Source organism: Eretmochelys imbricata, chromosome 2, assembly GCF_965152235.1.
Source record: "Eretmochelys imbricata isolate rEreImb1 chromosome 2, rEreImb1.hap1, whole genome shotgun sequence".
Classification (NCBI taxonomy): domain Eukaryota; kingdom Metazoa; phylum Chordata; order Testudines; family Cheloniidae; genus Eretmochelys; species Eretmochelys imbricata.
In genome coordinates, this window is record NC_135573.1 from 158,305,208 (window position 1) to 158,333,027 (window position 27,820).

Genomic DNA, 27,820 nt, shown 5'->3' on the forward strand with positions numbered 1-27,820 from the left:
AGGCTCGCTCCGGTAACTGCGCGGCCGGCCCCGCCCCAGCGCATGCGCAGGAAGTGACCGACTCTGCTGGCAGGGCGAAATGGCGGCGTCTGCTGGCGCGGCGTCGCGGGGGTTAGCGAAGCGGCTGTTCCGACCCCCAGCGGGAGCGGTGAGTGCGCCCCGCCTCACGGGTAGCCGGCCCCTGCAGAAGGGCGGGGTGTTGGATCGGCGTCTCCCTGCGTGGGAGCTGGTCAGCCCGAGGGGGCCTCTCAGACGGGTCTAACCCGCTCGCCTAGCGCGCGCGCGCGCGCACGTGGCGGCGGGGGGAGCCGCGCGCTGCCCCGGCCCCCCCTTTAGCTCCCCCCTCCCCTCCGGGCAACAGACGCCGGCTCGGCCCCTCCTCCGCCGTGGCTGTGCTGCTGGGGCGGGGGCTGCCGTACGAGCCTCGTGCCTGAGCTCGCCTAGCCTGAAGATCAGACCTGATGTTAAAGCTCCCCCCCAGCCCCGTTCCCCCTCCGGGTGCCCTTGCAGCGAGAGGGGCCGGCCCAGCAGTCTCTGGCATTGGCTGCCCCCCACTCCTCTGTTCGCCGCCAGTCAGTAGACGCGAACGAGATGGACAAAGGGGTGGGGGAGAAAAGCGAGGCTCTGAGGGGTGAAGTGACTTGCCCAAGGTCACCCAGCTGGTGGGAGGCAGAGCCTGGTAGGGAACCCAGCCCTGGCAGCCCGCAGTGTGGTGTCCTGTCCACTGGTCCCTGCTGCCTCCCCTCTACCTCCTTTGCCTCTGTTTTAGCAGGTAGACAAGTGACACCTCTAAGGGTCTTAATTTCAAAGGCCTGTACAATCTGCTTCTGTGGTGTCTCTTTGGGATTTGACCTCAGGTACCAGGGATTCAGTGGCAGGAATTTAGTTCTTGAGAAGCAGTGTCTTTTTTTAGCAGCCTTATTAAAAAAGTGGGTAGAGGAATACAGCAGTCATGATAGCGTGTTAGTAGAAAGGCTTTTCTTTTTGCGAATACAGACTAACACGGCTGTTACTCTGAAAAAAGAAACTCCAGTATTCTCAAGGAGGCCAACGTGGCCTGGCTCTTTTAAATAGCCTGGTGTTTTATTAAACAACAAGACAACGTGTTTGAGGTTTTATTGGAGTACGGAGTATCTCATCTGTTGCTTTAAATGAATTAATAGTATTTTGCTATAAACAAATATTTGAAAGTTACATACATTTAAAGTGTTTGGAGTGGGGTTGTTAATAAATGGACTATGAGCTGATAAAGCAAGGAATTATATATGAAAACAGATAGTTTCAGGGGAGCTGGGATGCACACTACACTTGATGCTTTTCATTCCCCCCTCACTTTCTTTCCTCCACCTGCAGTGAGCTAGTCCTTGTCTTATTTTACTCCATTGTCACACTGAAATTAACAAAGGCAGGGTAATTAGCCTTTTTATTAGTAGAAACTTCTGTAGTGAATGACCACACTATTACTATTTATTACAGTAGTACCTAGAGGCTCTAAGTAGGATTGGGATCCCTTTATGTGCTAGGAACAGTAAGTAACAAGATCAGAAACAGTCCCTGCCAAGACATATTAACAACCTAAATAAACAGGGCGGTGGTGATATTGAGGCACAGAGAAAAGTGACTTGTGTAAGGTCTCCTAGCGCTCAGGCCTGTGCCCTGACTACAGGATTCTACTGTGTCTCCACTAGCCAGATTAGGAGATGGGTTTGGTAGGAAAGGCTGTTGAGTGACAGATAGCTTCATCTCACTTTTCTTAAATTGTTTTCTACTCCAAAAGTTTCTAGATACTCTGGTTAACTGAAGATGTTTCAAAACATGTCATTCTGTTGTACCATAAATATTTATTTCAGTAACAGTTGTGGTTCTTGGAATTTCGCATTCTGAACAAGAAGTACAAAGAAGTACAGAGATGATTTCCAAGGGGGAAAAACTGATTTTAAAAAGGCTAAAACGTATTTCTGGACTTAGGTTCTGCCACTGCCTAAATAGTGGGGGCATTTTGCATAGGGATATGTGCTTAATTACAGTTTGTTTTGCTTTGCAGTTTTCCTATTGCAGTCAAAACTTCTATGCTCACTCAAAACTAATATTGAAAAGAACTGATGGACCTCAGTGAGAAATATTGAAAGTGAGCCAGTGACTTGAATGCATTGATTTTTAAAGGTTTTATATAAAATAAATAGGAAGGAAATATGTGTCTTAATGTAGTGGTCCATAAATTTTTCCACTGAATTTTATGGAATTCCAAAATTTTGACTTAAGAGATATAATAAAGAGAAGCAGGCTGGCCTACAAGTCACTGCCTGTGCCATTCTGCCAGGCTGCAGAGGAGCGCCAAAAAAAAGCAAGGGCATGTGTTAGAACAGGATGTATGTTTCCTGCCTGTTGTTGGATGCTTTCCTAGTTATTGCTGAGAAGTTAGGCTGGTTAAGCAGAGTCCTTTCTCTCAGCTATATGGGGGCAGTCTGCCTTTCAGCTTGTCCCCTTCCTCTTCTTGACAGCGTCTCAGTACGGAGCTCAGAGTGCAAAGGACAAGCTGGGAGGAAAAAGTCTCCTGTGTAGTAGCAGGGGCAGCAACTTCCACCACTGGGTGGAACAGGCTGTGAGGAAGACTGTCCTCAGACCTGTTGGGAGAAGGAGGGAAAAAGTAGGCCGTCACATGTGGCAGTGAAAGGAGCTTGCTAGAAGAGGGGGAAAGATTGAATTGTAGTGTTTAGGCAAACAGGAATAATAAAATATTTTCAAGCCTTGCCTACCTTTCTCTAGTTGTTGCAGCTCTGCTGTTTTGAATTTATGTAATATCAAGGGAGCCAAAAATAATAAAAACAACAAGGAGTCCAGTGGCACCTTAAAGACTAGCGGTTTATTTGAGCATAAGCTTTCGTGGGTAAAAACCTCACTTCTTCAGACGCACGAAAGCTTATGCTCAAATAAATCTGTTAATCTTTAAGGTGCCTCCGAACTTGTTGTTGTTTTTGTGGATACAGACTAACATGGCTAATAAAGAATGTTAGTACAGTAAATTGGATACCTAGGGTATATTGTATAATCTGTTATACAAAAGGTTACTGTATGTCTTAAAATCACAATTGAGTAACTAAATGCTCTTATTTGTACATATAATCTTTTAATTTGTTAAATTTACTTTGTTATAAATGAAACTTTACATAGTTTAATTTTTAAAATGGCCAAAACAAAAAATTCATGGGACATTAAAGTATTCGGTGTAGTGAAAAATGCATATTGATAATACTTACCTACTTCAGAACTAGTATGCAAATGTAACTCATGGAACTGATTATCACTTTTCCTGAGTATTCCCCAGGTATGTCTACACAGCAACTAGACATTTTTCTTTGATGTATAGACATACCCCCACACCCATTTCTACTTGTATGTATGACACACAAAGGCTTCATTATTTGGATTGTCCACTAACTCAGGATTTGTGCAGCCAGTGAATATGAAGTGAGATATTCTGATGAGATCTTCATCCTTGTTCTATAGGCTTCTGTGCAGCATGTTTCTGAACAAAGCCCCCAGTGAATATACTGCAGAAATGTTCATGCATACATTTTGCATCTTAAATAGGAGGAACGCTACCACAGCTATAATTTGTATTCAGAAATCTGAGCTTCAGCAGTTCTGATGAACAGGAAAATGTTGAAAATGAACCTGCTAAACGGTTCATTTTGTTATCCCATTTCTAGAGCCTTCTAAATCAGGGGAAAATATTATGAATGTTTGCAAACCATACAGATGGAAGGTCCCCACAGTGGTTAGGATTGTACTGACTGGCAAATAGTTTGAAAATCTACCTACTTCTGGAAATGCAAACTAAATGTTCCAAATACTACAGTGTGAGCTAATTGGCACATAATTGACTAAAACTTAGGCCTGGTCTGCACTACAGACTTAGGTAGATGTCAAGGCAGCTTACGTCAACCTAACTATGTAAGCATCTACTACACTACGCAGCTTTTAATGACACGGCTGTGCCGCTACAGCCAAGCTGCGCCACTTAAAGGCGTGCAGCATAGCTGCTGTTTGTTGGCAGGAGAGCGCTCCTGCCGACAAAGCGCTGTTCACACCAGCACTTTTCGTCGGTAAAACTTCGTCTGTGTGTGTGCGTGTGTGTGTTTTAATACCCCTCAATGACGAAAGATTTGTCGACAAAGTTCCAGCATAGACAAAGCCTAAAATTTTGCTCCCACTGACATAACTTACCCACTTCTCTGCCTTAACTCCACCTCCACGAGAGCCAGAGTGTCAGTATCAATGTAGTTAGGTCGACACAGTGTCAGTGTAGACACTGTGTTACTTGCGTCGACTGTTGCTGGCTTTCAGAAGCCATTTCTCAATGACAAAAACAAGAAGGAGTCCGGTGGCACCTAAAAGACTAACCAATTTATTTGGGCATAAGCTTTCGTGGGTAAAAAAACCACTTCTTCAGATGCATGGAGTGAAAATTACAGATGCGGGCATTATATACTGACATATGAAGAGAAGGAAGTGGAGATAACTCCTTTCCCTTCTCTTCTTATGTCAGTATATAATGCCCGCATCTGTAATTTTCACTCCATACATCTGAAGAAGTGGCTTTTTACCCACGAAAGCTTATGCCCAAATAAATCGGTTAGTCTTTAAGGTGCCACCTGACTCCTTATTGTTTGTGTGGATACAGACTAACACAGGTAAGTACACGGATACCTAACAATGACAGTTAATTGGTGCAAGCGCTCTTGGTGAGCATGTGCACCACTGGTATGAGCAAAGCGTAGATAAGCACAGGCAATGTAATTAGCGCGATGTCTGTACGCTGATGTAAATTATGTTGGCTTAATTTTGTACTGTAGAATGTGCTTAGTTACTGTCATGTAGCAAAGTGTTTCTGTAAAATAAGGATCTTAAACGTTTCAAAACTGCACGTATTGTGGGTTTTTCTTGAACATCAGGATTCCGACTGTTTCCAGCCTGCCCTAGACTTCAATGTTGGATGTTATGTTGTCAGCTAAGCCCCTGATTCTGAGGCAGAAGCTTGTGTTGGGATGTCATGTAGTTACAGTTCATTTGGATGTTAAAACCTCTAAAAGAAAGAAAATAGGTCAGTTAACTTCCTCCTGTGTTTTAGGGTATTAATACATTTTATAGTCTGGAGTCTTGAAAAATATTTGCATGTCACCTTTAGTAAAACAAAGCAAGAAATAAACTGGAATTGCTTGATTGCCAGTTATGAGTTTTCTTTCTATGCAGTAAAGCTGTGCTATCAATCATTCTGAGCAATAAACAAGGTAAAGTTATGTTATCTTTTATCTAAGCAAATAAAAGTACACAATAAAATATAGTGGAATACTACAATATAACTATATATCTGAAGCTAGCTTTTGGAGCAAAGAAAACGGCTGCCCTATGCATTTTACACTGAGAGAGACAGGGTGAGGTAATACCTTTTATTGGACCAGCTTTGTTCTATGAATGCAGAGGTGTTAACTGCCCACTTCATTTTGAATGGTTTCATACAACATGTGTTAACTCTTTATGCTTAACAATCCCTGCCACTTTGTATTCAGCTATTCTTTTTCTTTGGTTTGGTAAATCTCAGTTTAGTTGCTTCACTCTTCCAAACCTAAATGACTACGTCTTATAGCCAAGGAACTAGAAACCTTTCATCTAGTTCATTAACATATAGCTAGTTAATGATACAAAAAAAGTGCAGTGACTAATGGGAGAGTTCCAAAGTTCATCCCCATAAAAATGTTTTTCTGAATGTCTTCTGATGACCTTGAATTTTTTTTTAAATATTTCTTTTACAATTCTTGCCTCTGGTATCAGTACCTCTTACCTTTCTTGTATAGGGTGCATGTTATAGTGGCACTGAAGCACTCCTATCATTAAGCTTATGTCATGACATCTGTTTAAAGGTCACCCTTTAAGTCATTTAAATGATTTCACAATATCAGTCCGTATTTTGGTTGCATTGTAGTTCCTGCTACTCAACCTCTCCTGTTCACATTGTGGATTGGTTCTGTCTTCCTTTGTGTGTGTTTGTCTTCTCAAGTTTGTATCTTTTGCAAATTTGGGAAGTGTAGAATTTCCACCAAGGAAACACCTGACACGTGTGGTGACTGTATAGGATGTAGAGGTGCTTTGGTTAATCAAAAATACTACTTCTAGAAGGTGGAAAACATAGGAATCTGAGCAGAGCTATAGAGAGCATTACTGCTTGAAATCTGAAATGCTTCGCCTTTGTAACAAAAGGAGATTTGTGGTTACTGATATTGGCATGTCCTACACTTGCTGCTCCCTGCTCCTCAAGTCTCTCTTCAGTAGTTAGACCTCCATTTAACCTGAGCTTGGGCACCCTTTCTTTGGCCAGACCTCATGTATATTACAATATGTGCATAATACCTCCTAGTTCAGGTTCCTCCTGGCAAAAAAAAACACCCCAAAACCCGTTACTGAATAATTTAAAAAATAACCATCCACCCTCCCAAAGGTCTCATGCCTTGCTGTGGCCAACAAAATAAACTGAATTTTTGTTATTCTAGACAAAACAGTTTGAGATGACATTACAAAATAGTTCAAACTAATTTACAAAAGTGAAATAGCTGTGATGTTTTTTCATACTGTTCAGTCTCAAAAACCTTCTCTCGTTACCCCAGACTTAAAAACAATTGTCTGTCAGAGTATATGCAGATTGGTCTTGTTTTAGCTGGTTAGCATGAGTTGTGGAGAAGTAGGGGTCAACACAGGAATTACAGATATTGCTCTATTTTTTAAATCTTGGGTAGATTTTGTCTCTGTCACAGCCTGTATTTAGGAACAAGCAGGACTTTCCCCCCTACAAATTATCCTAAAACTATATGAATTCAATATTCTTTAGAGATATGTACTAACAAATTACAGTCAGAAGTAAAGCATATTTGTTTTAGACATTGTGTAACTGGAAATTATGGGAATCTGGCTCATAAAACATCTGTAAAGTAGAACATTTTACATAATTTTGAACATGTTTCAACAGTGGCCAGCAGCTTGCCAGGCTCTTGCACGTAACTTTCACTTTACTGTCTATGGAAAGAAGAATGCATCTGCTAAAGTTTCTGATTCGGTAAGTTCATATTTATCTATGGGACAATCTTCTTTCCTGGTGGTTCAGTGTATATTCTTAATGTTTCTGGAATTTGGAAGGAGAGACTAGAACGGGATTATCAGAGTTCTGGTTTCATGTATACTTTTTTGTTGAAGAAAATTTCAGTAGGGGCAGTGAATCGTTAAAATGGATCATGCGTTGACTTTAGTAATACGTACTGCATTGATTAGAACCTACTTAAATGATTCATTCACACTATGCTAAGCTTGTGATACGGGTAAAATCAGTGATATGCACAGTTTGAGAAACTTGCTATATATCCTCCAGTATACATTAAAAGAAAATGCATAAAGTAGTTAAACTGACACCCTGCTTGAGCTATAATCATTTGACTTATGATCTTAATGCAGTAATCTTTCTCCTCAGATTTCTACACAATATCCAGTAGTTGACCATGAATTTGATGCTGTCGTTGTGGGTGCTGGTGGGGCAGGTTTGCGGGCTGCATTTGGTTTGTCGGAGGCTGGATTTAATACAGCATGTGTTACAAAGCTGTTCCCTACCAGATCCCATACTGTTGCTGCACAGGTAAGAATTTAAATACAATTATGTTGACATTTAAAATACTAATATTTTCATAACACAGATTTTATGTATGGAATATTATGATTCATAAATTGACTGAATTTCAGTCCCCACATTATGATTAGTAAAAATGGAGATGAGGATCTAAGTAAAACAGTTTAGGAAAATTGTATATGTTTGACTTTTATTCTATGGCTTCCTTATTTTTTGTTGTATTAACATGCCACTCCATTTTATGATTTCAGTTGTTAAGTGTGTACAGTGTTGTAATATATTCTGCTGTTCAAAATGTTTTACCCTAAAAAGAATGAGATGTTAACCATTGGGAAGTTGATAAAGATTTATAATTTCTACTTTATAAATGAGAGACAATGTGGGTTAAGTAATCTCTCTTATTAAACTAACTTCTTTTGGTGAAAGAGATGTGTTTGAGTTTACACAGTTTCTTCAGGTTTGTACGCTGTATAAATAGCACACCACATAAATTTGATTTTCAAGTAATTTGTCCGTTGTCTTAAATATTATTTAATATTGTGTGTTTTAATGGGATTGAGAAATGAACTGGCTTTTGAAATTGTGCATTTCAAATGTCACTTTGGGGAAATATATTTTTCATTTTCAGGGAGGGATCAATGCTGCTTTGGGAAACATGGAGGAAGATAACTGGAGATGGCACTTCTATGACACTGTGAAAGGATCTGACTGGCTGGGAGACCAGGATGCCATTCATTACATGACTGAGGAGGCACCTGCTGCAGTTGTAGAGGTGAAATTATTCATATTGAAGTTTATTTGAATTATAATTATCTGCAACCCAAATCAGTATCCATAGTGACATTTTAATGATACAAAAAGAAAAGGAGGACTTGTGGCACCTTAGGGACTAACAAATTTATTTGAGCATAAGCTTTCGTGAGCTACAGCTCACTTCATCGGATGCATGCAGTGGAAGATACAGTGGGGAGATCTATATACACAGAGAACATGAAACAGTGGGTGTTACCATACACACGAAACAGTGGGTGTTACCATACACATTGTAACGAGAGTGATCAGGTAAGGTGAGCTAGTACCAGCAGGAGAGCGGGGGGGGTTGGGGAGGAACTTTTTGTAGTGATAACCAAGGTGGGCCATTTCCAGCAGTTGACAAGAATGTCTGAGGAACGGGGGGTGGACCCGCGGGGCGCGGAGAATAAACATGGGGAAATAGTTGTAAGAACGCTTGATAGAGATCTTGAAGGTGTTTCTCTGTCTGAGGGGTTGGAGCAAATGTGGTTGTATCGTAGAACTTGGCTGTAGACAATGGATCGTGTGGTGTGGTCTGGATGAAAGCTGGAGGTATGTAGGTAGGCACAGCACTCAGTAGGTTTCTGGTATAGGGTGGTGTTTATGTGACCATCACTTATTAGCACCGTAGTGTCCAGGAAGTGGATCTCTTGTGTGGACTGGTCCAGGCTGAGGTTAATGGTGGGATGGAAATTGTTGAAATCGTGGTGGAATTTCTCAAGGGCTTCTTTTCCAGGGGTCCAGATGATGATGTCATCAGTGTAGCACAAGAAGAGTAGGGGCATTAGGGGGTCAAGAGCTGAGGAAGCGTTGTTCTAAGTCAGCCATAAAAATGTTGGCATACTGTGGGGCCATGTGGGTACCCATGGCAGTGCCGCTGATTTGAAGGTATACATTGTCCCCAAATGTAAAATAGTTATAAGTGAGGACAAAGTCACAAAGTTCAGACACCAGGTTTGCCGTGACATTATCGGAATGTTTGTGTGTGGAATGTTGGTGTAGAGAGCTTCTACATCCATAGGGGCTAGGATGGTATTTTCAGGAAGATCACCGATGGATTGTAGTTTCCTCAGGAAGTCAGTGGTGTCTCAAAGATAGCTGGGAGTGCTGGTACCGTAGGGCCTGAGGAGGGAGTCTACATAGCCAGACAATCCTGCTGTCAGGGTGCCAATGCCTGAGATGATGGGGTGTCGAGGATTTCCAGGTTTATGGATCTTGGGTAGCAGATAGAATACCCCTGGTCGGGGTTCCAGGGGTGTGTCTGTGCAGATTTGTTCTTGTGCTTTTTCAGGGAGTTTCTTGAGCAAATGCTGTAGTTTCTTTTGGTAACCCTCAGTGGGATCAGAGGGTAATGGCTTGTAGAAAGTGGTGCTGGAGAGCTGCCTAGCAGCCTCTTGTTCATATTCCGACCTATTCATGATGAAAATAGATACAGATATTAGAATGGAATAGTAAACTTTGTATAAAGAGAAACTCCTTTCTTTGTTGCCTTCTTGAGCGTGAGTGATAGGTTTGCAAAAAGAAAAGGAGTACTTGTGGCACCTTAGAGACTAACCAATTTATTTGAGCATGAGCTTTCGTGAGCTACAGCTCACTTCATCATATATCTGATGTATCATCATGTATCTGATGAAGTGAGCTGTAGCTCACGAAAGCTCATGCTCAAATAAATTGGTTAGTCTCTAAGGTGCCACAAGTACTCCTTTTCTTTTTGCGAATACAGACTAACACGGCTGTTACTCTGAAACCTGTCATTATGCAAGGCACTGCATTTAGCCGTATGGAGTGGAAATCTATCAACTGCATGAAAAAACTTGCACAGATACAGACAGACATCATCTTCCTTTCCAAATGCAAACAGATGGACATCGTACCAAAAGGACTGAAGGTAAAAAATCCATTACAATCTACATACCACACAGACTATGCTGACAGCTTGTGCCACACGCTCTCAAAGAAACTGCGGAATCACCTGATCAACATCCTCTACAGCAAACAGGGAAAGATTAAGAATGAGCTCTCAGAACTGGATACTCTCATAAAAAACCAACCTTCCACACAAACTTCCTCGTGGCTGGATTTTACTAAAACTAGACAAGCCATTTACAACGCACACTTTGCTTCTCTACAAAAGAAAAAGGACACTAAACTTTCTAAACTACTACATGCTACAAGGGGCCACAGCAATGGTTCCCTCAACCCACCTAGCAATATTGTTAACCTATCCAACTATACTCTCAGCCCAGCAGAAGCAGCTGTTCTATCTCGGGGCCTCTCCTTCTGCCCCTCCACCCCCATGAACATGATACAGTTCTGTGGTGACCTAGAATCCTATTTTCGACGTCTCCGACTCAAGGAATATTTCCAAAATACCTCTGAACAACATACTAATCCACAGAGGTCTCCCTACCAACACTACAGAAAGAAGGATTCTAGGTGGACCCCTCCTGAAGGTCAAAACAGCAGACTGGACTTCTACATAGAGTGCTTCCGCCGACGTGCACGGGCTGAAATTGTGGAAAAGCAGCATCACTTGCCCCATAACCTCAGCTATGCGGAACGCAATGCCATCCACAGCCTCAGAAACAACTCTGACATCATAATCAAAAAGGCTGACAAAGGAGGTGCTGTTGTCATCATGAATAGGTCGGAATATGAACAAGAGGCTGCTCGGCAGCTCTCCAACACGAGTTTCTACAAGCCATTACCCTATGATCCCACTGAGAGTTACCAAAAGCAACTACAGCATATGCTCAAGAAACTTCCTGAAAAAGCACAAGATCAAATCCGCACAGACACACCCCTGGAACCCCGACCTGGGATATTCTATCTACTACCCAAGATCCATAAACCTGGAAATCCTGGGCGCCCCATCATCTCAGGCATTGGCACCCTGACAGCAGGATTGTCTGGCTATGTAGGCTCCCTCCTCAGGCCCTACGCTACCAGCACTCCCAGCTACCTTCGAGACACCACTGACTTCCTGAGGAAACTTCAATCCATCTGTGATCTTCCTGATAACACCATCCTGGCTACTATGGATGTAGAAGCCCTCTACACCAACATTCCACACAAAGATGGACTACAAGCCGTCAGGAACACTATCCCCGATAATGTCACGGCTAACCTGATGGCTGAACTTTGTGACTTTGTCCTCACCCATAACTATTTCACATTTGGGGACAATGTATACCTTCAGATCAGCGGCACTGCTATGGGTACCCGCATGGCCCCACAGTATGCCAACATTTTTATGGCTGATTTAGAACAACGCTTCCTCAGCTCTCGTCCCCTAAAGCCCCTACTCTACTTGCGCTATATTGATGACATCTTCATCATCTGGACCCATGGAAAAGAAGCCCTTGAGGAATTCCACCATGATTTCAACAATTTCCATCCCACCATCAACCTCAGCCTGGTCCAGTCCACACAAGAGATCCACTTCCTGGACACTACAGTGCTAATAAACAATGGTCACATAAACACCACCCTATACCGGAAACCTACTGACCGCTATTCCTACCTGCATGCCTCCAGCTTTCACCCTGACCACACCACACGATCCATCGTCTACAGCCAAGCTCTGCGATACAACCGCATTTGCTCCAACCCCTCAGACAGAGACAAACACCTACAAGATCTCTGTCAAGCTTTCTTACAACTACAATACCCACCTGCGGAAGTAAAGAAACAGATTGATAGAGCCAGAAGAGTTCCCAGAAGTTACCTACTACAGGACAGGCCTAACAAAGAAAATAACAGAACGCCACTAGCCGTCACCTTCAGCCCCCAACTAAAACCCCTCCAACGCATTATTAAGGATCTACAACCTATCCTAAAGGATGACCCAACACTCTCACAAATCTTGGGAGACAGGCCAGTCCTTGCCTACAGACAGCCCCGCAACCTGAAGCAAATACTCACCACCAACCACATACCACACAACAGAACCACTAACCCAGGAACTTATCCTTGCAACAAAGCCCGTTGCCAATTGTGCCCACATATCTATTCAGGGGACACCATCACAGGGCCTAATAACATCAGCCACACTATCAGAGGCTCGTTCACCTGCACATCCACCAATGTGATTTATGCCATCATGTGCCAGCAATGCCCCTCTGCCATGTACATTGGTCAAACTGGACAGTCTCTACGTAAAAGAATAAATGGACACAAATCAGATGTCAAGAATTATAACATTCATAAACCAGTCGGAGAACACTTCAATCTCTCTGGTCACGCAATCACAGACATGAAGGTCGCTATCTTAAAACAAAAAAACTTCAAATCCAGACTCCAGCGAGAAACTGCTGAATTGGAATTCATTTGCAAATTGGATACTATTAATTTAGGCTTAAATAGAGACTGGGAGTGGCTAAGTCATTATGCAAGGTAGCCTATTTCCTCTTGTTTTTTCCTCCCCCCCCCCCCCCCCAGATGTTCTGGTTTAACTTGGATTTAAACTTGGAGAGTGGTCAGTTTGGACGAGCTATTACCAGCAGGAGAGTGAGTCTGTGTGTGTATGGGGGTGGGTTTCTGGAGGGGGGTGAGGGAGTGAGAGAACCTGGATTTGTGCAGGAAATGGCCTAACTTCATTATGGCCTAACTTCATTATCATGCACATTGTGTAAAGAGTTGTCACCTTGGATGGGCTATCACCAGCAGGAGAGTGAATTTGTGTGGGGGGGTGGAGGGTGAGAAAACCTGGATTTGTGCTGGAAATGACCTAACCTGACGATTACTTTAGATAAGCTATTACCAGCAGGACAGTGGGGTGGGAGGAGGTATTGTTTCATATTCTCTGTGTATATATAAAGTCTGCTGCAGTTTCCACGGTATGTATCTGATGAAGTGAGCTGTAGCTCACGATAGCTCATGCTCAAATAAATTGGTTAGTCTCTAAGGTGAAAAAAAAAAAAAAAAAAAAAGATGTATCTGATGAAGTGAGCTGTAGCTCACGAAAGCTCATGCTCAAATAAATTGGTTAGTCTCTAAGGTGCCACAAGTACTCCTTTTCTTTTTGCGAATACAGACTAACACGGCTGTTACTCTGAAACCAGTGATAGGTTTATTAGTGTTACAAAGCAGCCATAACAGTAACTAGGGATGTAAATATTGTTTAAAAAGTTAACCGTTTAAACGATTAAAAAATATTTCGTTACAACGGTTAACTGATTAAAGGGGCTGCTCTGGCTGGCCAGTTGGCTGGCCCGGAGGTTAACAGTTAAGGCAGATTACTTGGTAAGACTAATGCTTATTGGTTAACAAGTTAACATTTTACATCCCTAACAGTAACTTGCCTGTTGCTGAAGTCCACAGTTATATCTCTAATACTTTGTTTGGGCTCAATAGCTGGAAAATTATGGAATGCCGTTTAGCAGAACAGAAGAAGGAAAGATCTATCAGCGTGCCTTTGGTGGACAGAGCCTTCAGTTTGGAAAAGGGGGACAGGCTCATCGATGCTGTTGTGTCGCGGACAGGACAGGACACTCACTGTTGCATACACTGTATGGCAGGGTAAGAGACTGTGAAATGGGAAACAGAACTTGACTTTCGTTTTTAACTAATGGCTACTATAGGGATTTAAAAATCTTGTTAGAAGTAATAGTGCTGTTACTTGTGGGCTCTGCTATATATGAGTTTAGAGTCAGCAAGGAATCCAGGAAAATTCCTAATCTTGATCCCAGGCCTCCTTTTTTCCCCTGGCATGCCTCCGCTTGATATCAGCGTGACAGAAACAGAAGAAGGCTGAAAAAAGAATCTGCTTTTCCTGCACTTCTTCCTGGAGAGAATGCATAGATAGTAAGCTCTGCTAATTTTGTGGCCAGAGGAAGCTCTCTCTTCCTTTTGCTGCTATGCCATGACACACTCACCTACTGCCCCTCCCCCCACAACCACTCATCCGGCCCTTGGCCAGTACCAGGAAGAGTTCATCTAAACCTTCTCATGGGCCAAGAAAAAACTGTGACAGAGCACCCCAACAGGGAAGTAGCAAGTAAGATCAGCCTCCATCTACCCTCACAGCAAGTATGGGAAACTAGGAGGGTAAGCGTGGTTCTGGAAATGCAAAAGTGCTACCATGAAGCTGCCTGAGCTTGTCTCATCAGCCTCTACTGGTGACCACAGCTCTACTTAATAGGTCCTGTCTATCTCCTAGTGCAAGGCCATAAAAGATGGAAATATCTAGAGTATCATTAAGAACTAGTAAGTGGCCCTTAGACCTAATTTCAGTAAGGACTTAACAGCCCATGTACTTTATGCACTCTTTACAGAGGCTTAGCTAATTGTTCATCTCTATCCTGAGTGAGGCCTGTATGTGGAACCATAATATAGATAAATAGTATAGGGGCTGAAGAGAGATGGGGCACCTGCTTCTAGGTGCTGTCTGGTTCTTCCAGAGATGAAGAAAGCTCCCATAGTCCACTTGCCCAGCTGCTGGTATCTTTGGCCCTGTTAACACCTTAATATAGTGCTTGTAGTGTGATGTGAGCTTTCTCCAGGGTATTTGTGGGGTAATATGCTAGTGCATGGGACAGGAACTGAAAGAGATCAGCAAGTGAGACTCACCATATACCAGGTATTGTCAACTACACAAAATAAACTGAAACATGGACTTTTTCTCATCTACCTTCGTTGTTACTTATACCAATGATAAGTACAACATTTTCAGATAAATTTGATGAGAGACTGTTCCTTTAAATGGTTTGGTAATTAAGAATGGCCTGTCCAATCTAAATGTTCTGTATTTTCTAGAATACCATTATCCTAAAAGAGCCGCAGACTTTCTGCATACAGGCTTATCTGGATAATAGTTTCCATGAGAACTGGGTCTGATTTTATTCTTTGTAACTAGGCACTTTTTAACAAGGCTGTGGAAAAAAAAAATTGTTTAGCTTTTGCATGTTCCTTAACTATTGAAAATTTTTTCTTTTCTAGTCCCTACGATATGATACCAGCTATTTTGTTGAGTATTTTGCCTTGGACCTCCTGATGGAAAATGGAGAATGTCGTGGAGTTATTGCACTTTGCATAGAAGATGGCTCAATACATCGTTTAAGAGCAAAGAACACTGTTGTTGCCACTGGGTAATGTGATATAAAATTATGCTGAAGTAAAAAAAAAAAAAAACTTTGTAATGTGTGGTAGCATAATCTAGAACCTAGAGGAGAGGATATGGGTGTCTGGAGACAAGGGTTTGAGTCCAAATTATGGTGTTGGCACACTGACCTTGCACAAGACATTTCATATGTCTCCATTTCCCCATCTGTAAAAGGGGAATAATAATCCTTCTACTTAAATCACATTTTACCTTTTGGGTGCAAACAGTATAAATGCAATTTAATTACTCCATTTAGGTTTAGTTCCATGCTTTAATATACTGTATTTACTCAACCTTAACATTAATACTTTCATAATGTAAATTCACTACCCTGAGTTTAGCTTTACGTTCCAAAGCAATACTATAAAGCTAAATCTAGGGGCAGTTAGTGTGGGCTGGGAAGTAAGGGATAATCTTTAAAATATTTTAAAGTTGCATTATACTTTCGCTTTTACTTAATACTAGATGTAAACTGGGAGTTGCAAGACAATGTATCTATAGGGCCTACTGAGTAGTCCTCCTCCAGGAGATTTTTGTGCGAGGTAAAGCGTAGCCGCTCCCAGTGTGTCAAAATATATTCAGAAAATACAAACGGAAATGGATTTTCTGCAGGGTAACCCAGTGGATCACTAAAAGACTAATTGTGGTAACCCATGTAATTTTGGTGCAACAATTACATGTGATCCTAATTTTGGGTAACTGATCTTCTCTGCCCTGTCCTCTTTTGTCGGTCCTGCGCTCTTCTGCATTAGTCTTTTATCTCCTTGTTAGATTTAGATCAGCAACTCTAGCATAAATGGAATAATACTGAGTTTGTGCAGAGAAGCACAGTTTGTGTTTGGTGGCTGCATAATGTGGGTGCCTTATATTAGGCCCCTAAATAAGTGAATTGATTTTTTTTCAGAGATACTGAGCAATCACAATCCTGTTACAGCGCTCCTATTGACTTTATGCTCGAATCTCTGGAAAATCAAGACTTTTTTTTAATGTAAAAATGAATTTAGGTGCCAGAATTTATGCAATTGAGTTTAGACAAAACTTCCAAACTTTATTTCAAGCTGTGAAAATTGCACCTTAGATGTACAATCCTGGTTTTACATTATTTTTATCTCCCTTCGGCATTGTAGTATGCTGTTCCTGCCAGAAGTTGCTAACAGCACTAGTCTCATTAAACTTGTGCACTTGAGGTAGTGTCATGGAAATAAGAAACAGAGGAGAAATAACTTATCTTCCTGAAAGAATTCTGCATGAAGAAAGGCACCATTTTCAGAAAAAAACACAGTTCTGGTATTTAATTGAGCAGAGCCAAATCACCTGACCCAAAGTAAAACAATGGGTGTATGAGGGGAAAATGGCATGTGACTCCTCTCTCAAAAAATTGACCCCATTAGTGGGACATAATTCCACTGACAACTTTTGAAAAGACCCCTAGTTAGCAATTCTAGAGGAAGTGTGGTGCTATTCCTCTTTCACCTACTAGCCTCAAGTTATTTTTCAGATATTAGTTGAGCTAGATGATCCTCCACTTGATCAAGTTGCACAGCACACAACCTATCCATTTTGTTCACATTAAGCTTCTCACAAATTTAATTTAACCTAATGTGTGTGATAAATGAGTACAGTGGCTGACTGAATGCTATGCATAAAGTCCTCTGCTTTAGTTGAATTGTAAATCTGCCATTGTGCAAAGAATAAGCTAAACATCCTAATGAAATCTTACTGCTTCTCTACTGATTTCTTAAGGAAAATATTGCAGACAAATTTTAATTTTTGAAATGTTTTCTCTAGTGGGTATGGCCGCACCTTCTTCAGTTGCACATCTGCTCATACCAGCACAGGTGATGGTACAGCTATGGTCACACGAGCTGGCCTTCCTTGCCAGGACTTAGAGTTTGTACAGTTCCACCCTACAGGTACAGTATAAGACTAGAAAGGCACTCTTCGTTTTCTAGGAATTTGAAGTATTCAAAAAATAATATCTCTGAAATATTAAGCCTCACAGTTTTATAGTATTTAAGAGGTGTAGTATCTTAAGCAGGTTCAAAGCTTTTCAGCTCACCCTTAACATCCAGTTTCAAGTTGCAGGTTCCCCTGCAACATTTAGTATTGCAAGCAACTAAATGGAGCAAGGAATTGACATTCATTAAACTTATTTAGATGTTTTTGTTGTCTGCAACTGTTGTAGGGAAAAATACAGAATCCTGAATTCAGGAGTCTTCTGAAATAAAGTGGGAGATGCTTCAACTGTTGTATAAAAAGTACTTAAGTTGTACATTTTGGTATAAACTTACATGCAATTAATTTTGGGCTTTAAACACTCTACCAAATATAGTTACTTTATAAAATTTAGGTTCGTGTTTCAAAATTGTAATCTAATGCCTCCACTTGTCTCTAGCTTTAAAATAACAAAAATGAATTATTCCTTTAATTTTTTAAATCTTAGGTTGTATACTGCATTTGTTTCTTAATCCTGGGAAGCATTAGTGTCAAGAAATCAGTTGATAATTCCAAAAGAAATAAGATTAAAGTTCAAAAATACAGTATTGATTAAAGACATTCTAATAATTGAAGTCAAGATCTTCATAGTTAAGGATCTGCACACAAGTTTGCCTTTGATGTAGTGTCCATGCTCCTCATGATACTTGACCAGTGAACTGAATGTATATAAGCATACTTGACAGAATTTGATTTTTATTGTTTAAGTTTTGACTATTAATATCAATTTTTATTTTTAAGCACTTTTTTGATATTTTTTTAACAATTTTCCCAGTTGTGGGAAATTAAGGAGAGCCTTAGGTTTTGGGGTTAGGCCAGGGCTGCAGGTGGCTCTCTATGTGGCTGAGGGTTCAGAGAGACCCAGGTAGAAGGTGTAGGGGAGTCTGCGGTCTTGGTCAGGGGAGCAGAGATCTCTGTCCAGGGATGTAAGGAGGAGGTTGAGCCCCCTGCTGTAGGGAAGGCCTCACCGCTGCTGAATGGCTCTTGCTGGGGAGAGCCCTGCTGCCTGCCAGTGAGTGAGTGAGCAGGGCAATGACAACAGAGCTGCAGAGGGCTCCCCACAGGGCCAGTGACACTGGATCCCTGCCGGCGCAAGGTGCAGAGAAAGCTGTGATCCTGGCAGGGAGAGCAGAGGTTGCTGGCTAGGGCCATGACGACCAGCCCCCAGCTGCAGGAGAGGCCAACCCAGCTTCTGAGCGGTTCCTGCCTGGGAACAGCTTCTATACTCCTAGGTGAGAGGGTGCGGAGCCATAACAGCAGGACTGTAGAAAGCTGCCTGCATGATTGCAGGCTCATGACATGAATCCTTGTAGGTCAGGGGTGAGAAAACTGCGGCCCATGGGCCGGATGCGGCCAGCCAGCCGTTTTAAGCTGGTCCTCAAGCACCCACTGGACAGTGGAGTCTGGTGAAATAAACGTTTACTGTGTGTCAGGTGAAATAAACGTTTACTGACAACTAACAATTTAAACTGAATCCTGCCAAGCCTGTTACAAGTATATTATAGTGCAGTCTTTGTGATTTCAGAAGGTGCAGGGACATAACTACTGTGTTAATTGGTTTGATATGTGAATTGCAGTGTGAGTGGGAAGGGGAAGGTATATTGAAATATTGTGGAGTCTTCCAGCAACTGCATTTTTCGGGTAGATGGAAATCTATTGGGCTGCCTCTTATACTGGAATTGTAGAAAATGTTTATGGAAGGTAAGAAACTAGCTGTTGGTGTTGAAGTGAGGGACAGTGTGTCTTTGGGACTATTGGTTATATGTAGTCATGGACCTGTACTTAATGTATGGGTAATGAAGGCTTATGGAAAGCTGGATGAGGTACGGTTACTTGGTCATAGCTTAGTAAAATGGTCATTCTTGGATATCTGGAGTGTGGGTGTTAAGTTTTTCTGGATCTTTGAATTTCCTAACTTTAAAAGGTGTTATAACTATAATGTTATAATGAGATTTCATTGTGTATACATATGTTATATTTACCATCATTTATCACTTTAAGGCTTTTTTAGTCAAAGAATCTTCATAGTTTATTTAAGTTATTGAATTATCAATGTCAGTATTCCTTAAATTTGTTAATCAGCCAACACTTTCACTTCCCAGGATCACCCAGAGGAGTGAGATGATCAAGTGGGTCTTGCTAAGTTTGGGGAAAGAAAAGACAAGACTCACTAAGCTAATCTTTATTTCCCGGGTGACCCAGGGAGCCACAGAAGCATACCTGACAGGTTTCAGAGTAGCAGCCATGTTCTTCTGTATTCGCAAAAAGAAAAGGAGTACTTGTGGCACCTTAGAGACTAACAAATTTATTTGAGCATAAGCTTTCGTAAGCTACAGCTCACTTCATCGGATGCACTGATGACTGAATGCATCCGATGAAGTGAGCTGTAGCTTATGAAAGCTTATGCTCAAATAAATTTGTTAGTCTCTAAGGTGCCACAAGTACTCCTTTTCTAGAAGCATACCTGTTGCACCCCTCCTCCTTCCTTACAGTTGTAGTAGTGGAGGAGCAAAGATGTGGAACTGCAGACAGTCATAAAATCGTTGATCGTATGCAGCATGGTTTCTGAGTTAAGTCCTCAGACAACAGGGTGTTCAGAAACATTGAGACCTTGCAGAGTTTACAGGCTCCACTGAGACGCTGCAGATTTCTGTGTTTCACACGATCATAGTGAGCAAGTCCCAAAGTAACCACCCTTCCAGGAAAAGTGTTCAAAGGTACTAATTGCCTTTTGGGACAGATAAATAAAACAATTGATTTTAGACGGTTTGAGGGATGATGTTCACAAAGGTCAAATTTAACAATTGAAAAGTCTCTGTTGTAACTCTTGTATGTCCAAATCCTGGCTTTTTTTAACTTTGCATTTGGTACAAAAATCCTTCTTTGGCAGGAGATCACAAATGTAAATTTTAGACAGTCTTTTTGAGGAGGAGGATTGAGGCCCAAGTGTGGAATATAATAGAAAACAATTTAAAACATTAACTTTGGAGTATTCAGTGGTGTGACTGTTCTCATGATAACAAGGACTGTGGGTCACCTTCTTACTCCCTGCCTCCAGGGAGAGGGAATCTTTCTTGTTTTGCTGGGTGTCAGCTCCCTGACACCTCCAGACTTTCAACAACTCAAGCACTCTTCTCTGGGCTCTGTCAGCCCTGTCTTCGCCTTGCAGGTTAATAATAGTTGCACTCAAATCCCAAGGCCCTTTGAATTTTTCTCCTGTGATATCCAGCTCCTGACACTGGTTACTCTCAGAAATTCTAGATTGTCTGCGCCCAAAGGTGTAATATATCCCAATTTACCAGTTTTACATTAAACCACTGCTTCCTGTAAACCACACAGCACTTGTGAGCACTTACAATACAATGAGATGGTAGGCTTAAGAAAATAAGAATTTAACTAGAAATGAGAGAGTGGTGAAAACAAGTAGTTACAGTACAAAACAAAATAATAAAATGCTAACCTGGATCACTAGTGTATTTTCCCCCAAAAGTTCAGTCTATTATACAGCTGGGAGCTGGCTGGGTTCCCAAGAAAGCAATCCTATTCAGAGGTTTTCCATAGTGGATTGGTCCGTAGCGACTTTCCCCACACACCGGTATACTGAAAGTCTTTTATCTTTATTCATAGCCAGGGTGATCCCAAGGCGGCTATAATGTTCCTTCTTACCTTCAAGTGGTTTCAATCATTTGCAGTAGTCTTTGATAGTTTTTTGTTTTTTTTTTTTATTGACTGTTCTGGGATGTGGCAAGGGTAGACAATAGAACCTTGTATTACCTCACTGACTGACTTGGTAGGATGACAACTCCCTCTTGCTGGAACGGGTCATCAAGGAGACACATTACCCCTGTGGCTAATTTTTACTCCAAGTCCATGAAGCATACTTTCAGTATAAATACATTATTCTGTAAATATTATCTTTGTATACGTCTCAGAGTGATTGAGTCTTGACAAGTTACAAGCTTTTTATAGCCTTTTTTATGGATAAACATCCTGTAAGACATGTTTGATGTAGTGAGTTTGTCAGGTCTGAGGTGAGAGCTGTTTGCAAAGAACAGGGGACCTTATGCCAAGAAGTCTGTGTGTCATGAATGGGTCCATAATTAAAAAATACTTGTGTTATACTTCCATTCTTACAATAATTTGATTATAAAGTTGTCATGTAAGTATTTTATAACATTGCTACTTCCTGCTTTGCAGGTATCTATGGTGCTGGTTGTCTTATTACAGAAGGTTGTCGTGGTGAAGGAGGTATTCTTATTAACAGTGAAGGTGAAAGATTTATGGAGAGATATGCACCTGTTGCTAAGGATCTGGCTTCCAGAGATGTAGTGTCTCGTTCTATGACCATTGAAATCCGTGAAGGAAGGTTTGTTTAATTTTTCAGTGGCATTGTGATATGAATACATCTTTACATTTGGTTAAAGCAGATAGGGAGTTATATGATAGTTCATGGAAGTCTTTTGATCATTTTGAGCAGCCAGTTTTAATTGGTAGATTGCTGAAGATTTTACATATATTTCAGGCAAAAATCTTGAATTTGAAATCAAGCTCCCTTTTAATATGGTAATCAGAAAAGATCTCCAGAGTCTTTTTTGTTGAAGTCAAATTAAAGCGTTTAGGCCAGATTCTCAAAAACACACAGGAAGCAGCAGCTCTCATTGAAAACAGTGGGAGGAGCTGTTGTGCTCTTGAAAATCTGACCCATAACTTTTTGGTATTTTGCTGAAGTCATAAGATACCACAGATGTTCTTAATATTCATTAGATAATTCATTAGATAATTTTTAAATGGTATGGTAATTACTTGTAAATTGCTATATCACCAACATCTTCGGAGGACAAGAAGACTTTATATTGAAGTTTTCTGAAAACTTGGTTTAAAATACACAAGTCTCATGATTATGGTAGGAAAGACAGTGGAGTAAGGGGAAAATTTAAAGTGGACACAAGTTGAGGAAGGATGTCAGTTATTTTTTTTCCTCTCTTCTGTGCTTCCAGATGCATCAGTTTTTCTAAACAGGATGCATAAATAGACACACAAATTTGGTCATGAATCAAATCTTAAGTTTTGAACTCCCAAACGATTACTCGAAACAGAATAGAAATAAAGTGACTTAAATTCTGAATTTTTTTTTTCTGGTGTTAGTGCTTCACATCACCATGCAGATGACTCGTTAATATCAAAGTCTTCCTAGATAGTTTTTAGATAATATGGTCGGGGTGCTTTTGAAATGGGTGCTTTTATATATAGAGAATTCTGCAGAGGCCAGTATTCTAACCTGCAACTCGTTTCCTTTTACATTAGGGGCTGTGGCCCTGAAAAAGACCACGTATATTTGCAGTTGCACCATTTACCACCACAGCAGCTAGCAATGCGCCTCCCTGGAATTTCAGAAACAGCTATGATATTTGCTGGTGTGGATGTCACAAAAGAGCCTATTCCTGTTCTTCCTACTGTGCATTACAATATGGGAGGTATTCCTACTAACTACAAAGGGCAGGTAACTACCATAGATCAGTATTGTGAAACCATTTTTCTCTAATAGAAAGGAAATGTTTGGTTCCTTGTAAAATTAGTGTGAACTGAGCATGCTATTAGATTTATATGTACAAGCATGTTAAATTACATAACCTTAAGAGTAAATGTTAAAGGAAAACTTGCAAAATATCATAATTTGGTTTGTCCTGTAAACAAGTTGTCAGAGTTCTCAGGTTGTTTGGGTGGAGCTGGAACCCTGTAGACAGTATGCAAAATATGAAATGTATTCTTTAAATATGCATGAAATCTACAGAATTTCTTTATATTAGCCATGTGAAAGCTTATCCAGATGACGGTAGTACTGTATAGTTAAAAATGGATTATAGCTGGGCCTGAACTACAAATCATTAAGGGTTTAGGTTATGTGGATTATCTGTGCCACTGCTGCAATTCCTGCACTAAAATTGGTTACTTCAGTTTGCTGCTGTTTAAATGTCAATTTTAATGGCAACCAGTCCCAGCGTCAGCCAGAGTGAATCTGTGAATGGACCAGTCTGATTTCTTGGACTAGTTCCTTTCAGTCAGTTTTTAAAATAGCTATAAAATCCTGCCTTGTGAATGTGGCCTGGCATTATAAAAGGTCCAGTGTTCTTCCCACTCTATTCAGAATTTTACTACAAAAATATTTTGGTGAATTGTAGTACTTTGTGTCTCAGAGATGGTGGCAAAACATAAGAATTAAACTGTTAATACTACATTCTTATATAGCACTTTTTTCAATTAATAAATTTTTCTCATGGAGTCTTCCCCCCTTTTAAAATCTATCACTTACTATTTGGATTTCTTTGACTTCATGCTTTCAGGACAAATAAGTGACATTCAGAAACATTCAAATGAAACTTTGACACTGTACTACAAGTGATCTTTATTTTACAAATGAATTTGCAAACATGTTGAGTGAATTCCTTCTGAAATGACAGGTAATTACACATGTGAATGGCAAAGATCAAGTAGTACCTGGCTTGTATGCTTGTGGCGAAGCAGCCTCTGCATCTGTTCATGGTGCTAATCGACTTGGAGCAAACTCTCTTTTGGACTTGGTGGTCTTTGGTCGTGCTTGTGCTCTTAGTATTGCAGAATCATGCAAGCCTGGTAAGATTCTACAAGTTTAACTTAAATTCTATCAAGATGCATTGTTATAAATTCTCATCCTTAGAACACTCTCATATCTTTAACTCTTAGCAAGTAATTATAGGGCTATTAGCTAGACTATTAGAAAATTGCAGTAGCTTTTTTTATAACTGTTATACATAACATGCAGTGTTACTGACTGTTCAAGAAGTCACCAAACTGTATCTAATTGCAGGAAAATATAATTCTGCCAAAGCAGCTGGAAAATACGATCAAGAAGCTTTTATCCCAAACCAGAAAAATTTAACATTACTAACCTTATCACAAGTTTTAAGAAACAAGGCCTTGCAACATACTGCATTTTGAGGTGGATGGTACAGTGCAGACTCATACTGTTTATTCTTATATTAAACTAGTCTGAGATGATGGCATTTGCTGTAGCCTTGCACATACAACATGTTAAATTTTTAGCGTTTAACATAATATCCGTTCCTTCGGGTGCATCTCAGTTTGCAACATAACTGAGAATTTGGAAGGCAATTTACAGATTGACTTAATACCTAGAACTTTCCACTGTAACTTCTATGATTCTATAGTTTGATCTGAAAGCAAATAATACATTCTAAAACTATTAATGCAGGTTTTGATTTTAATAATTTCTGATTTTGGGGATCAGAAGAACACTTTCATCTAGTTTCTTTAAAAGGATTAGCACAGTGCCCTTTATTTCTGGTTAGTTTACATGTGTAAAACATACAAAAACCTGTAACTGAAATCACATCTACTGAAGTAGTGGGCTGGAGCTGAAGAGGGGTACATAGGCCAACCTACAGAAAGAATGTGCACTCAAACTAGAAATCTGATTTGGATTAGCTCTTATTAAAGAGGCTTAATTAATACTATCCAGGGAGAAGAAATGGGATTTAAACATGGTTGTATGGCAGGCTCACTTCCTATGCTTCCCTGAAGTCTAGGACATTGTATAAATCCCAGCCATAAAACTCTGAGTATTAAGGTTGAGATTAAGTTAAATGCTAATAGAACACTTCACATTTAAAAACCCAAAACATATCTAATCAAATATATCTAAATTAAGTCAAGAAATTCCTGTTAGTTCACAGGACCAACACTGACCTTAATTGTTGTCACTCACCCTCCCCATTGATAACTCTCCAGTACAAGCTGTAACTATTTAGAACTGTACCTGTTTCTCTGAGAATTGTGAATCCACCTACCATCTATAGGCTGGAGATCTGACTTTTCCCCACATGTTTCTTGTCAGCAATGATAACCATTGCATCTTCTCTGTATGGAGTAGAGATGACACTCTATCCTTATCTACCACTTCAGTTTGGGCTATACATCTCTTGCTCCCTCAGTATGAGTTTGAGACTTCACCAATCAGTTATGTGCTAGAGATCAGTTTGTGCCCTTATGTGGGTCCTGGAACCCACAATAACTTATAAACACTGGGAAAATTTGACCTTAGATTCCCCCTTGGGACCCAATACAGAATGTGAGTGGAGGGATGGCATACTTCTGTAACACTGATAAAACTTGGTTTCTCCTTTGTGACTATTGGTGAGGTGTTCTCTGACAATATGTGAAGTGTTATGAAGGATGATGTGGCCGTAAAGGCTGGAATTTTTACTGTTGTCTTTCTTCTGAGCTTAAGTTATATATTTTTTTCAAACTTATCGTAGAATTGGCACTAATATTTAAACCATTTTCAAGCTGTAAAACACTGCATACTGAGTGGTAGTATGGAAAGTCTGTTTTGAAATGTTTTAGTTCACCTACACATCTTGGTTTATCTCCTGCCAAAAGTTAAAAATGCTATGTTTGACATCACAGTTAAGTTTAATACGTTGCAGTCTTAATTATTCCTTTGTATCTCAAAGTGCTCTATAAATGTAAATGAACTGAGCCTCTCCATCTCCATGAGGCAAGTAAGTAGTAGCTGCACTTTACAAATGGGGAAACTGAAGCATCGTACTGACAGGCTGTAACTTGACTGAGGTCACACATTAATTTAGTGGCAGACAGGAATGGAACACAAGTGATCTCACTTCACTCTCTCTAGTCACTAAACATGATTCTAACAAGTTCAAATGGAGAATAAACATAGGTAATTGATGAATCCTGAAGTTGTGTTTTCATATAAACATCCGAAGTAATACAAGGAAAGAGATATCTATCTATGTGCATATATATATATATATATATATATATACACTCTCAGAATAGAAGTGTGGTTTATTATTTTCCAGATACTGTCATCAGCAGCTTTTAAAAAAGACTGTTATCCTTGTCTATCAAGAAACAATGACAGGCTCTCTTATTTTGAGATAAATATAAAATAAAATATAAAAGAAGCAACTAAAAATAGTTATTCCTGTGTAAAATTGCCACAGGCTGAGGATCATTAAATCTTGATTTTATTGAAATAATTGCATAAGAAAACTGAAGATGTTTACTCTTAATAGGAGAATCGGTTCCCTCAATTAAACCAAATGCTGGAGAAGAATCTGTTGCAAATCTTGACAAACTACGATTTGCCAATGGAAACATAAGAACATCAGAACTGAGGCTTAATATGCAAAAGGTAAGGATCTCACTACCAATGACTGTAGCACAGTATCTTGAGATGAGGTTGATATTAAAATATACTATAGGTGTTTATGAAAACTGAGTTGCTATTTAGTAGAGCTGAAGCTCAAACTTTGGAAAACTTTTTGAATGTATCAAAATCAACCTTTTTTCCATACAAAGATCCTTCTGCTCCAATCAGCTGCCCAAAAGATCATCATTTTTTCTTTAAATTAGGAATAAGAAATGCCACCTCTCTCCATTTGAAACAGTCACTCCTGACCTACTTTTTGTCTGTGACCTGATAAGAGAGAGACCTCTTTCTAAATGAAATACTTTGTTTACCAAGGAGAATGCTCTGTTCTCCTCTTTGGCTCATGCTTCAAGCTCAGCACCTGATGGCAAATCCTAGAGCTCAGAAGTTCTGAATTGTCGTGTTATCCATAAGGGGTTTTCTTGTGTGCTCATCACTTAGTTTGGGCACCCAGAACCTAAATTCTTGTATCCAGAAGCCAAATCTATAATCATGTTTTGTAAGTATGTTCAGACAAGACTTAATTTGCAAAGCAGTCATATCATACACAGATCTGACTGGTAGCCAAGAATGTTACTTCCTGTAGGAAATGCCCAACTAAAAGTGAAATGTAGACAAGGTGGGTGAGGTAATATCTTTTACTGGACCAACAAAGACATTACCTCACCCACTTTGTCTCTCTAGTATCCTGGGACTGACACGGCTACAGCAACACTGCATACATAAAGTGAAATGTAGTAAGACAGCCATTTCAACAGTGTTAGGAACGTAGGAACTGTCATACTGGATGTGATCTGAGGTCCATTTAGTCCCATATTCTGTCTCTGACCATATTATACGATTCAGAGGAAGGTATAAGAACCCTGCAGTAAACACATGTGGTATACTTTCCCTCACCACATTAGGTCTCATCTTGATCTCTACTAGAGATTGGCATAAGACCTAAAGCGTGAGATTTAATATCCCTTCCAAACTTTTTTTTCTATAAGTGGATATTGTTATCCATATCCTATCCCATTTGGAATCTTGC

The 27,820-nt window shown here is 40.3% G+C and overlaps 1 protein-coding gene across 1 annotated transcript in view; it reads left to right on the plus strand.

The window, feature by feature from the left end:
* The first annotated feature begins 28 nt into the window (after positions 1–28).
* The window catches only part of SDHA (succinate dehydrogenase complex flavoprotein subunit A), a 31,934-nt gene continuing 4,142 nt past the window's right edge, over positions 29–27,820 (plus strand). Inside the window, exons 1-11 of the mRNA XM_077810897.1 lie at positions 29–148; positions 7,022–7,108; positions 7,517–7,678; positions 8,298–8,441; positions 13,817–13,981; positions 15,401–15,549; positions 17,352–17,476; positions 21,756–21,924; positions 22,863–23,058; positions 24,017–24,188; positions 26,654–26,772. Of these exons, the coding sequence (XP_077667023.1) occupies positions 80–148; positions 7,022–7,108; positions 7,517–7,678; positions 8,298–8,441; positions 13,817–13,981; positions 15,401–15,549; positions 17,352–17,476; positions 21,756–21,924; positions 22,863–23,058; positions 24,017–24,188; positions 26,654–26,772 (1,557 nt within the window). The 5' untranslated portion in view covers positions 29–79. The remainder of the gene's footprint in view (positions 149–7,021; positions 7,109–7,516; positions 7,679–8,297; positions 8,442–13,816; positions 13,982–15,400; positions 15,550–17,351; positions 17,477–21,755; positions 21,925–22,862; positions 23,059–24,016; positions 24,189–26,653; positions 26,773–27,820) is intronic.